Genomic DNA, 14,376 nt, shown 5'->3' with positions numbered 1-14,376 from the left:
CAGGTAAGCCACCTAGCTGGCCCTTGCTGTTGTTTCATTCCTCTACTGCACACTAAACAATACAGGACTAACGCAAGTCAGCAGAACTCTGGGGAATGTTTAATAATTTCTGAAGGCATTTTAAATTTTAATAAAGAGCTTCAGATTTCTAATAAAACACATTTATGGAACAAAACCTTTTCCATAAGTAAAGGATTCTAACAGTGAAACATTCTTCTTGGTAAGCTTTATATACCTCAATATGAATTATATACTGATGTCGCTGTAACACTGCTTGACATGTAGACAACCCTTTCCAGAGGACAGATGAAAATGATGTATGTCTGTGTGTACTCTTAGTCAGAAATTCCCTTAATCTATGCACATACTGAAAAAAATGTCCATACTTTGTAAAAAGCTATAGTGTAGTCAGGTGTCTCCTAGGAAATTCACTGAACAAAATGTCATCTTAAAACTGGAACACTAGCATGTTAAAGTTCAGGACTCAGCCCTCTGCAGCTGTGCCTCTGTCCACCCCAGGAGAGAGGACAGTCTGTAAGGAGGAGGATGGGAAAGAGGACAGAAAAAGCAAGGCTGTTTGTAGGGAGAAATCCTTCCTGTCACCATCTCCAAACGCCATGTGTCACCCTGTCCCATAGAAAGGACAGGTACAGCAAGCTGTCACCAGCCTGGTCGAGGGGCATGAAAAGGCTCAGAAACACATTTATTGTTCACTCCTTTGGTTATCACACTATTGAAAAAATAATCCCAAGAAATTAGTATTTTCTCAGGAATCTCCTACCAGGAAAGAAAACAGCTGGAGCCTTCGGAGAATCCAGAGGAGCACACTGCCTCCTGGACAAAGCTCTTTAACTTGTCAGCAGAACTTACAGGAGAGTCTGGGAACTGAGACATTATGGGGGGCTGCTTCATCATGCATGCGTCTACCTGGGTGTCCCTGTAAAGCCCACACACACTCATGCCCACTCTTCACTGAATGTCTTTGTCAGTACGGCCATATTGAAGACATCTTTTTGATTTGCACTCTCTATCTGGACTTTTTCACTGGTTTATTATGTTTGGCTGGCTGAACCTTGCTTGCTGGAGTTCAGGTGCTGACCTCTAACTCTGGTAACACTACCTGTAAATAAACAAGTGTCAGTTTTCATGACTTCAAGACTGTGCTTAATTTGCATGAAAACAATCCTGCCTGAGATCAAGGTGGAAGTTTCCAGTCATCCACCCTATAAAGAAATGGCCATCTAACTAGGAGACTCTAATATTTTATTTCACTTTTTCTTTTTTTTTTATTTATTGATATATTTATTTACATTTCAAATGATTTCCCTTTTTCTGGACCCCCACTCCCTGAAAGTCCCATCAGTCCCCTTCCCTCCCCCTGTTTTCCCACCCAACCCTTCTATACTGCTTCACTGAGTCTTTCCAGAACAAGGGGCCACTCCTCCATTCTTCCTGTACCTCATTTGATGTGTGGATTATGTTTTGGGTATTCCAGTTTTCTAGGTTAATATCCACTTATTAGTGAGTGCATACCATGATTCATCTTTTGAGTCTGGGTTACCTCACTTAGTATGATGTTCTCCAGCTCCACCCATTTGCCTAAGAATTTCATGATTTCATTGTTTCTAATGGCTGAATAGTACTCCATTGTGTATATATACCACATTTTTTGCAGAACGTTAGACTCCAGAAAACCAAACAACCCTATTAAAAAATGGGGTACAGAGTTAAACAAAGAATTCTCACCTGAAGAATATCGGATGGCAGAGAAGCATCTTAAAAAATTCTCAACTTCATTAGTCATTAGGGAAATGCAAATCAAAACAACCCTGAGATTTCACCTTACACCAGTCAGAATGGCTAAGATTAAAAATTCAGGAGACAGCAAGTGTTGGAGAGGGTGTGGAGAAAAAGGAACACTCCTCCACTGCTGGTGGGGTTGCAAGATGGTACAACCACTCTGGAAATCAGTCTGGCGGTTCCTCCGAAAACTGGGCACCTCACTGCCAGAAGATCTTGCTATACCACTCCTGGGCATATTCCCAAAAGATTCCCCAGCATGTAATAAGGATAAATGTTCTACTATGTTCATAGCAGCCCTATTTATATTTCACTTTTTCTAATGCTGTTTTTTTTTTTTGCTTTATAATTTTAAGACTTTCTTTTCTTTCTTTCTTTTCCCTCTTTCTTTGTTTCTTTCTTTCTTTGTTTCTTTCTTTGTTTCTTTCTTTCCTTGTTTCATTTCCTTCTCTCTCTGTTTATATACATATGTGTATATATATATATATTTATACACAATACACAAAGTCAATATATATTACATCTCTCTGTTCATATATACTTAAATAAACAGAGAGATGGGATAATTATTAAGAGCATAACATCAGCAAGAGGAAAACAATAGTATCTCATGGCTGAGACTTGAGGAGTCGTGCACTAACAAACTAATCCAAAGGATATTTGAAGTATAGTTTTATAGTTTGGGCCACTCAGCAGATAGCAGTCAGCTGAGCAAGGCATTCTGTAAAATGTGCACTTGAATTCAATACAAGATAAGTCTGAGACTATACATCAATTTTTATAAAGACTGCAACAGTGATTTTATAGGTAAATAGCAGTTTCATACTGGTTCAATTTAATTTTCTAGCAAGTCCATATAGTCAATCTTTTTTGTTATTTTATTTTAATGAATAAGGTTTCAAAATTATAGCTCACAGGTCAGCACACTATGCCCACTGGGCACATATCCTTGTTCACTCTTTTGGCAAACAAAATTTTAGAACAGCTATACCCATCTATTCACTTAGGTAGCTTAACTGTCATTGTAAGTAGAATATATATTATAATAAAGTAGAACAGCTATAGCTGAACCATATTCATGGCTTGAGAAACTGAGAACTACTCTCAAGCTCTTCACCAACCCATAGCTCTGTCCTTAATTCAATGTTCACATACTTTACGTTTGGGGGAATAATAAGGGAATTTCTTCTGTCTAGAAATTTGGGTAACGATTCATAAATCTTAACCACATAGTGTTTTTCTAACCTAACCATAATTTCATGTTGATTTAATAGTTCAATTTTCTTAGCTAAAACATCTGCCCCTCACTGTAGACTCTTACTTTCTTTTTGAAATAGAGAAGAGCAAAGATGCATCCAGTTCAATGGCCTCAGTCTTTCCTTAGCTTGGGTTGACTTCTGTGTCTCTCTGCTTGTACACCACTGTCCCATGTCAATGAACTGTCTTTGCACACGCATGCAGACACTTGATGGTTTCCACAGTCACAGAAACTAGACAGCTCGCAGAAACCTAAAACTGTTAAGTCATTTTCAGGTGGTCATCACTGTGCTTGTGCATTTATGTCTCTATCTTGCTTGATCCACAAAATCTTGTTCCTCTCTCTGTTATATAAAATCCCCTTGTACGCTAAGAAGAGAGAAACATAACCCTAGAGTTCTGTGCTGAGTTTTCTGCTGTATTTACCCACCAGATGTCTCACTGTGAATTCTGAAGGCAACTGGTATTGCTTTCATTTTCAAGGCCTGATGCACAGATTTCTGAGTTTTACTATAAACACACAAGTTTTGTTGAATCATGTGAAGGAATACATGTAAACTTATGAGCACTAGAGACTTCACTATGAAGTGAGAGCAAGAAACAGTAGAAAGTTAAATAAGAAAGAAAAAGAGAAAGAAAGAAACACTAAAACTAAAATTTTACTCTACCAATTATGCTCATGTAAAGGAATTGCTTGTGATGATATTCTAAAATTTGATTTAGCTACTGATAATTTAGGCTTAAATTTGCATGAATTTTCTTTAGGAGGTACATTAAGAATCTATATTTGACAAAACTGAATGGTGACATTTATACTTTGATACAAATAAATTCGTAAATGAGACATTTATAGCAATGCATAGAAAGTACTTTACGTTGCCTGAAGTCTAGCCTAAAATATAGTTCTGGCAATGAAATATTAATACCAGAATAAACTGATGTGATTTTCTCAGATTAATATCAATGTTATAACTAAAACTTAACACAAGGAGCTCCTTTATCATTTCCCCAGCCTCTGTTTGCTTCTCTTGCTTCCTTTGAGGCTCAAGCCTAATCTCAGGTCTCCATGAAACTGAGGGGAGCTATACTGCAGAAGCATTCAGAGCATCCATGCAAGTCTGATCAAAGTTCAGGCTAAGTGTCTGTCACTACAGACTATCCCAGGTTCCTGAGGACTCTGCCTTCAATCACCTACAAGCAGTGTCTACAGAACCATGCCCAGATGGTACAGAGCTCAGTATATAACAAATTTAGTACAGGAAATGGAAATTATTGTCAATTTATATTGAGAATACAGAAATGGTTACAAGGACAATTTCTAAACTTACAGAACTTTGTGTGTGTGTGTGTGTGTTAATATTTAACAAATTAGAAAATAATATATATAGCCGGGCGGTAGTGGTGCATGCCTGTAATCCTAGCACTTGGGAGGCAGAGGCAGGTGGATTTCTGAGTTCGAGGCCAGCCTGGTCTACAAAGTGAGTTCCAGGACAGCCAGGGCTATATAAAGAAACCCTGTCTCAAAAAAGCCAAAAAAAGAAAAGAAAAGAATGTATAATTTATATCATTCACATTGTATTTTTTTAGTATTCTGTAAAGGTATAGATAAAATCTCAAATAGTCATAGTTTTCCAATGTTTTTCTAAACATAACTTGCCATTTTCTTAAATCACTGTCTTTTAATATCATTAACAATTCTGCAAATGACAAATTACCTTCAGGGATATTTTCCATTTTACTCCTAAGTGTCATCTAACAGATGTGCTAACTGTGGTTCTGTAATCTAAGGAAGATTTCTGAGCTATGTAGAACAAAGCCTTGTCTCATTAAGTAACATGTTCATATCCTTTAAATCAGAGGAACAATCGAGAATCAATGTAAGATTTCTGTGTAATACCAGACTCAGAAAATTTAAATGGAATTAAAGAATATTACCCTAGAATGGGGTAAAGTTAACAATATGAGATATGATATGATATGATATGATATGACATGATATAAAAGTGTTTAAGGATAACAAAACCACTTGGACAGTACTAATTCCCTGAAATGGTAATCAGGAAAAGTGGAAATTAAAAAGGCATTTGTCATTTTTTTGGTACTGGCTTTCCATCATGGAGCCACAGGATTACTTTTTAAAATGTACTGTTTTAACAATTGTTCCATTTTCTTAGATTCACTCACTTAACCAACTCATCTAAATTCCTTCTACAGTTTCAGTGGTTTTATTGTAGTGACATAGTCTGAGACTTTCTTATATGGTATAGCTTGTAAAAGCTCCTTAGTCAAACTCTGGCTTCTAACTTATCTGTTTTCACTTTGAAGTGCCATTTTGAGTGTAGACTTCTATCAGGTAGAGATAATAATTTTAATGTTATAAAATAGAATCCCAAATTCTCAGTCATGAGATCTTTAGAGCCTACTTTGCTGTGCCACTGCACTGTAGGCAACTTGTAAACTATAAGCCAGAGTCAGTATGAAGAGAGACATACTCATTAGTTTAAGTATGTCTTTTAAGTTACAATTTCCTGTATGTCCAGACTGAAGACCACAGCACTTGTATACTCGACTTCATTAGTCTTAAATTTGACTAAATCCTTTGATTTTAGCCACTTGAATACCTTAACAGGTTTTGATGAGACCTACATTTTTAGTTTTATTAGACTAATTCCAACATCCATTTTTTTCCTATCTTGTCTGAGTCTGAAACATTAAACCAAATTATACATATGTGTCCTGAAGAACTTTTTGTCTCATAAGTAGAAAATTGAGGAAGAACACATGGAGGCCAACAGATGTAGAATAAGAAGACAACCTTCATAAAATGTCCAGTTCTTGCATTAGATCATAGATTTGTCAAACAACTATTGAGTTCTGACTATGTATTTTCCCTAATGCAGAGACTATATTGAACAGTACAGACAAAACTCAGTTTTCATAGTTTCCCCTTGGGGAACATCAGATCTGTGTTATTGGACTGGAAGGGGATGGAATGTGGAAGGATTCTAAAAGCTTAGTAAACATTTATTTCTACTGTTGTTATCTTTAGAAGCCAAACAAATAGTTAAGATAATTTATTATGACTCTTCTAATATCTCGCAGACTCTTCTTCAACAAAATCTGTTCTTTGAATACCTTAACATTTCCTTTTAAAATGTCTGAAGATTTGGACATTTCTATCTTGTGATTCATAATTTCCAGTTTCAGTCAATGTAAGTACCATATTTAAGTGACTATCAAAACACATTCTAGTAACAATTTTACAAAGTTCCTTCTTTTGTTCTGTGACCTATTTGGTCAAAGTTGAACAGCCAATGAGTCACGTTCCCTTCAAATTAGTCTGTTAAATAAAAGCAATGAGTGTGTGTGTGTGTGTGTGTGTGTGTGTGTGTGTGTGTGCTGGCTAGTTCTCAAACAAAAAACGAGTGAATAAAATAAGAAAAGGAAACAAACAATGTGTCATGATGTGTACAGATAGAAAGTTCTTGAAAATTATCAAAGTAAAAGGCAATGACCTTGGAGATTTTTCTTACACTTAAAGGGAAATCTTGCATGAAGTTATTCAACACAAAGTTGCCTACCATTCTAATGTGGGGAGTGCATTCATATTTGTTGATTGAATAAACACTTATAATACTTATATGATAGTTTTCTATCAACATCATAAATAAACTTATTTTATCATGCAAGTTCAAATATTTAGAGATTGGGTAGAAGCTTTGCATAATCTAGGATAGAAGCCATGTCCAAATACTATTACTTTTAGCACTCTAACTTCCTTTTACATTGATTATATACCAGATAAACACTGACTGTACTTTACCACAATGGACAACAGAAATGGACTTAGTACTAAAATCAATTCAGCATGAGCTGCGATTGTGAACCATGAGAAAGCACAAAGTCACATGTGAATGAGGCTGTGTGGAGTCCAAATGATGCCTGACTGAAAAGAAAAGCCAATTGTTAGGCACCTGCAAACCTGGAGCTTTTCCACTGTACCTGAACCCTATGAGTTTAATTTATAATTCTTACCCAGCACTATGTGAGGATCTGGTAACAGACTGGCAAAGTACACTGGGTTGTTAAACAGCCTGAGAGTTAACCTACCATATTCTCTCATAAAAACACTGGACTTTCCTTCATCTAGATATGCTTTACACAAGAGACAAGGTAACACATTTTTATTTTTAACTTCAAAATAATTCTGCTCCAATATATTTTTGCATTTCGCTCTTTGCATTATGAGGATGTAGTACCATGGTGTTTTCTGAAATGTTGCATCTAACACCAACTTTAACAAAATTATCCCTTAGTAGAGGAAACATTTCTTACATTTTTTTATTTAAGTGCTCTTAAATCATTTCTCAATGTTTATGTATTAGACCGAAATAGTTTTGTTGAATTTTAAACTTAAAAAATATTTCATCCTTGCTCACTGGTTTAACTTTATTAATATAATTTCTAGCTCTACAAAGGCTGTTGTGAATGAAAAATTCTGACATAAGTTTACCTTGAATCCTAACTTTGTCACTGCTATTCATTTTATGTATACAACTTTTAAACAAAAAGCAACTCATATATAAAACTAAATAAAAATGAAACCACCATGCCCTAAATCAGATATTCTCTAGGTATTCAGAATAATATAATTTTTAGGTTTAGCAAATTTCAAAATATAATGATTTCTTAGCTTCATTAATGATATCAAACTCCAATTTGTTTAAAGGGGTTTTGTACCACAAGCATGCCTCTTACCTGTACTGCTGGAAATGTTAACATCAATACTGATATCAGATATTCCTCCTCCCTTCAGAGAGGCCACACATGTGTAAGTCCCAAAATCCGTGAATTTTAAATCAATGATATCCAAATTTGTTGTTCCAGGGGACACATCAGGGTCAGTCTGTGTAATAACCATCCGCTCAGAACTTCTTAATGGACGACCATTTTTAAACCAACTGAACGTTAACTCCTCAGAGGGAACAGCTTCTACTTGACAAGATATTTTCACCTCACGCCCAATCTGGATGTTGTCATCTTTGTGATAAGGATCAGGAGTGATCCAAAATCGTCCTTTTTTTAATGCTAAAACATAAAAATTCCACAAGGAGTTAGTGTTATTTTGATAATTGTGAAGGTTTGGTCACTCTAGGTAGTCATCTCTGGGCTGAAATGTCAAAGCAAAATGAAATTGAATGAGCTTATGTTTCTTTTAAATCATGTGCACTATAAAGCTTAATAAGTCCTCCAGAAAAGAATAAATCTAAACAGAAACCCATTTAAACATTCTGTACACTGAATTTTTTATATACATTAGGTAACATGTGGCAGTGATTGAAAAATCATACATTAATTCTACTCACAATTGTTACTCTCCTTATGTTTTTGCTGTTGGTGTGAAAGACTGACCAAAAGCAACCTGGGAAAGGGATATTTTATTTCATCTTACACTGACAGTCCATTATTGAGGGAAGCAGGAACCTGGAAGCAGAAACTGAAACATTGGCCATAGAAAACACAGTTGTTTACTGGCTTGGTCTCTCTGGCTTGCTGGGCAACTATCCTCATGATTCAAAGCCGCATGCCCAGGGATCACATCACTTACAGGGACTGGGCCCTCCTATATCAAGCAGAACTTAAAAAAGTTTTCTATAGACATGCCTACAAATGAATCCAATGCAGGTAATAGTTAAGCTGAAGTTCTGCCTTCCCAAGTGTCTCACACTGACAATGTATAATGTCAATGTACAATGTACAATGCTAATGCCAATTGTATTTAACTACGACATACTATAATCAAATATTATCACCATAGAATTTAAATTAACCATGGAAACAATTTACTTAAAACCATAGGGTACTAAAGTTTAAAGAAATTATATGAATTATCTAACCTAAAGCCTTGCCAAAACTATTGTTTCAGTATTTCATAATTTCCCAAGCAACTCAGATGCTATATACAAAGATCATAATAAGAATAGTTATTCTAACATTATATCTACATATGCACATATATCTACATATAATGAACAAAGCTAGCTTAGAAGGATTGAGTCGAAGCATTTTTATGAGGCATTTCTATATGCAAAATGTGAACTGGAAAAAATTATGTCTGTAAAACATTCTCCTAACTTTTGCTTCTTCTTCTTCGTCCCACAGCTGTTGTTTTAAAAACAAAATCTCAAATGTTTGATTTTACTAAATGAAGAATCAAGAGCCAGATGCTGGGGTGAAAGCCTGCGAGCTTAAAAAGGCAGAGAAAGCACCCAGCTGACCTTCCTCGTCAAGCGAATCCCAGAAGAAGAATGAGCCAGTTCTCATTCTCCACACTGTCTTTGAAAGCATTCCAACCGAGTGTCCCTCCTTTCTAATACCTGTGCGCCTATTTGTCGTCCTGACTTCCTCTCATGTTCTATGTTTTTTCTGATGTTCCTGCCTTGTCAGCTGGTTGCTTGCTCTGCCACTTGACCTGTGGTTTGCCTTTTTCAATTTTGTTTACAATAAAAAGGCAGCTATTAGATTAAAGGTGTGTGATAGGGCTGAGTCATATCACAACTAGAGACATGTTTTTGTTTTTTCAATAACAACCTCAGGATTTACAGTGTGATCAAATATCCTGCAACATACAGCATGTAGATAGTTCCAACTAAAACTATTCTGGATCTTTCTTGCAGAAAACCAAAAGAACATCTTGCAGGTGGCTTAGAGCACCTGCTATATTTATGTTCTGTTCTCATAACAGAACATTCTGGCTGTAGAGTCAGTGCTAAGTGGTAAGCTAAATCTGCTGTAATGGCTGACTGAAGGTGACTGGCAAAGGTTATGGCTTCCTAACAACCTGAACTTGGGAATTGAAACTGTAGACACAACAGGGAAGAAGTTCTTCCCTGTTTTCCAGGTGCTGCTTTCCAGGTGAACATACTTTTTTTTTTTTTTTACACTATTGTCTGCATTTCTCTTCACCTCAATACTGCCCTCCATGTCTAGGAAATGTAGCTTATTCAGTGGAGGTATATCAGAATATATTGGTCACACACTTTCAGCTTCAAAGCTACAATCACACTGATTTGATTTTCAGAAATCAAGTATCTGTAGTGTATCTGCAGAGATAAGAGGCTATGCCACAGAATTTGCATGGCATCTCTGAACTTACCAACACTTCCCTCAGTTAGTGCTGCGAAGAGCATGGGAAACAGGGAAGTGCTGCACGTGTGAGGAATGAGATGAGTAGGTTTTTAATTGTAAAGTACATTTCATCCATATTTCCATACTTGTTAGGCTTAAGTAGTTTGGTTGCTTTGTTCATGGTGTCTTGGGAGAAGTAGGTAAGCATGAAAAACAATGTTTATCTCTCTCTTTGTACTCAGTACACTGTTACAGTATCCTATTCAAAGACTAGACACTCAGATTGGCTCTAATCATTTTAGAGGAAAAACACAGAAATAACCAGACCTTATAGAAATGTATGTAGTCATTATTTACAGTAATTCACAATTGCTCAAAATATATTCATTAAATTTATATGATAGACGAATCTAAGGAAACTAGACACATATATTTAGGAATATTTTATAAATTTCAGGAGATCTGAAACACACAAAAGAACTTCACAAATTAGTTTTAGAAAATGTATGCTTGATAACAAAATATTAGAAGAAAAATATTTTTTAGCAATTTAGTACTATTGTTTCTTAAAATTTTCTTAATAAGATACAATCCATGAATTTTATTTATGCTGAATCACATACTTCTAAGTAGGTTGTTGGAGAAAAAGAATGATCCATTAGAAATTCTACTACCTAGATTAATGTGTTATATTCTTAGAAGTACTGAAGATAAATCCAGGGTCTCCAGAAAGGAATTGTAAATTGAAAAGTGGTAACATCGGGATACTGTATTTGGTACAAGATAGTGTGTCAATACAATTCAAATGTAATAATAATTCCACCATACAAACCAGTTTAGGGGGACAGGAAATACCCCCCTTTAAAAAACATTAAACATATTAAGAACATCTTGATTTTTAGATAATGACACATAAATAATTTTCATTTCTAAACATATATTTATCTCATTCCTAAAGTAAATATAAAATTAAATAGAATTATTATTTATAGTGATAGTTGTTAAAAATAAATTATATGTATTACTTATTAAATAACTTTTTACTAATGGGAAGATACATTTCAATACTCTTAACAATAATTTTCTTTACTAAGTGGTTTATTGATTGACATATAAAAATAGATTTAACTAACACTTAGATGTTCATGTGATTGAGAGCCACTTAGCACACAACACTATTACGCTATTCAGTGCTTTGTATGGAGACAAATTAAAATATTATTGACACCAAAAGCCATGCACATTAATCATCGAAATTGGATTGAAACTCCTAAACTAAAAAAAAAATACTCTAATAAAACATATGAGATCAATATGCACATTATATGGTACAGAGTTTAACCTGCATTTTCATGGCAAATGGTTTGTAAAATCCTAAATAAAAAGATGAAAGATTATGTAACCAAAATCAATTAAGACTAAATGTCATACATAATTGCAGTACTTTTATAACAATATGATAAAATATATTTTAATGAATTAACAACAAAAACAATGAACTTAATGCCAAAAGATATTTGATCTAAGGCTAATATCATTCAAGGAGTTGGGCTAAGCCAATCACACTAGACTTCCAAAAGATACAAAATCCAAAAAGGAAAAGAAGAAACCAGTCTGTTTATTCCACTCTAGGTAAAGAATATCAGAATAAGGACTTGGGTGAAAATTGAAAATACTCTAATACCATCCTAAGTAAACATTATACTTGGCTTAAAGTATCATCAGTTGTAATGAATGAACCTTGAAAGATACTTGTTTAGTCTGACAATGATGTAAAAGTTTGGTGTGGAAGCTAGCCTCTATTCTAGCCAGTTTGGACACATTGTAACATGAGCACCAGAGACTGATGCTCATATTAGGTCTGAGTCAGAGTGCCAGTTTGAAAGATGTCTATATTGTGGATTCCATAGAAGGGAGCTGTGAGATTGTATCTTGACTGAAGACACCAGCTTAAAGTTGTAAAATATATTTCTTTTAGACTGAAGACACTCCGCTCCAAATGGAACATCTATGCCATGTCCTCTCTTTCTAGCCTCAGGAATGATTGTGGAAGAAAAACAGAGTTTATGAGTCAGAGGCAGTGGAAGACTACAAGGAAACCATGGCTTCCATACATAGCATGGCAATGCACATACAAACTCACAGTGGCTGTGACAGCACGCAGAAGACCCATGGAAGCCCAAGCCAAGACAAATCCTAGCTTGGAGACAGGAAGACAGCACTAAGACCTACACCTAGACTAGGCTTTATTAGAAATTTGCCAACTTTTGGCAGAAGGAGACTCAATTTTATGAATGACTATAGACCTAGGTAACTCTACTACTCTTTAACACATCCAAGAATACTTGGGAAAAACAAAATGCTCTTGATAAAAAAAAAATAATACAAGGCTGAGTGGGTCAGGAAGAAGGGGGAAAGGAGATGGGGTGTTAATCTGGTGAAGAGTTTAAGGATAGTGAGTGATAAAATCAAAACACATTATATAAAAGTCTGAGCAAATCAATGAAATATTGAAAAATAAAATTCTATTAACATCTTTCATGACCTAAATAATAAATATTACCATAATTATAATATTAAATATTACCATAATATAATTGATGGAGATAACATAATAAAAGTAGCAACTGAGAGTGCATGTTTTTGGAAATGGAAATTATCAGGTGTTACCTTTTGGACTTCTGCTTTGAATCTTTGTCAAACAGATGAGACAGAGTTGCCTCCAATTACCAAACCAAGGTTGTAAATTTGTGAAAAGATGAGGTTGAAAAGGTAGTTCAATGGTTAAGAGCACTGGCTGCTCTTCAAGCGGTACCCGATTTGATTCCCTGTACCCACATGACAGCTAAAAATAACCTGCAATGTCAGTTCCAGGGAATCTGATGTCTCCTATGGCCTCTCTGGGCACCAAGCATGCATGTGTTACATAGACATACATGTAAGCAAAACATTGGATATGTAACTTAACAAATTACACTTTTTGTATTCATTAAACAAATAGTTAAATCCTTTCCAGTTATGCCTAATCTTATGATCTCCGTAGAATTCTGGATTAAAAAATTTAGAAACTATTATCAAGAGAAATAGACATAGAAAATAACTAATGATATAATCAAATAAGGTGTTGTTTTATCTATACTCTGCTAAAGAGAATTTAATATTTAAGAAATGATATATTTCCACCCCACCAGATACCAAGTGAATATGCATTTGGAAATAGATTACATCAGCAAAGATATGAAATAGAATTAACAATATATTTTATATCTTCCTTTATAATTAGGCACCTATTGCCTCATAAGGGATGATAAACAGCTTAGAAGCAAAGTCAATTTTCATTCTTTTGTATTGTCTCCAAATCCACACAATTCATACATATGTGTGTGTGTGTGTGTGTCTATTCAACAATTTTCATTAAATGTAATATAAATGAGCATTTCAAAGCAATCACTTTGCAGATAATCATTGTTTGAATTCAACATAAGGTATCTGTTTTCACTTTGATTTTGTTTTACAGCCTTGCACTCTTGAGATTTATGGGGAAATGAGAGAGAAGAAGAGACACAGGAATATACAGGCTATTGGTGAGAAAAAAACTAACACAGAGACTCTCATTCCAGTGGAGCTTCTGTTGTGTGTTTATCACAGGTCATCAGTGTATGCCATGATCATAACATATCAGCTGTCTAACATTGTATTCACCTGGGACTCATAACTTCAGGCCAGAGTGCTCTTTATATGCATGAGTTCAGCAGATAAACAATTCCAATGAAAGATCGAAGATGAAGGAAAAGAAACATCCATAAACACTTAAGAATTCTGCTTCAGAAAGTTAATCATGGTTGTGTTAATAAAACAAAACAAAGTTAAAAATATGACTTTTAAGTAGAGTTTACTTTTGTGGAGAACTGTTCAAAGCTTTGAATATGGTTGCATGCTCGTTGCCACATTCCTGGAGGTTAGTTGTATGTATTAAAGTTCTAATGCTTTGAGGAAAAATGTTCAAAGTCACATGTCCCAGAAAACCAAGTGAGGAAATCGGCAGCTCCACCATGACTCATGGAAGCATTTTGAAAATCTATTGTATTCCTGATGATTCAAAGATTTCCATTAAAAAGCATCATAAAATAAACAACAACCTAGACTATCTAGGGAAAATTACATTTATGAAAAAAAGAAAGCCGGAACACT

The 14,376-nt window shown here is 35.0% G+C and overlaps 1 protein-coding gene across 1 annotated transcript in view; it reads right to left on the bottom strand.

The window, feature by feature from the left end:
- Mdga2 (MAM domain containing glycosylphosphatidylinositol anchor 2) overlaps positions 1 to 14,376 on the bottom strand; it is a 788,307-nt gene that overhangs the window by 161,141 nt on the left and 612,790 nt on the right. The window contains exon 7 of the mRNA XM_052185765.1: positions 7,816 to 8,145. Within this exon, the coding sequence (XP_052041725.1) occupies positions 7,816 to 8,145 (330 nt within the window). The remainder of the gene's footprint in view (positions 1 to 7,815; positions 8,146 to 14,376) is intronic.

Source organism: Apodemus sylvaticus, chromosome 6 (assembly GCF_947179515.1).
Source record: "Apodemus sylvaticus chromosome 6, mApoSyl1.1, whole genome shotgun sequence".
NCBI classification, from domain to species: domain Eukaryota; kingdom Metazoa; phylum Chordata; class Mammalia; order Rodentia; family Muridae; genus Apodemus; species Apodemus sylvaticus.
The sequence above is the reverse complement of the archived record's forward strand: the minus strand, read 5'-3'. Positions and strand labels throughout refer to the sequence as shown.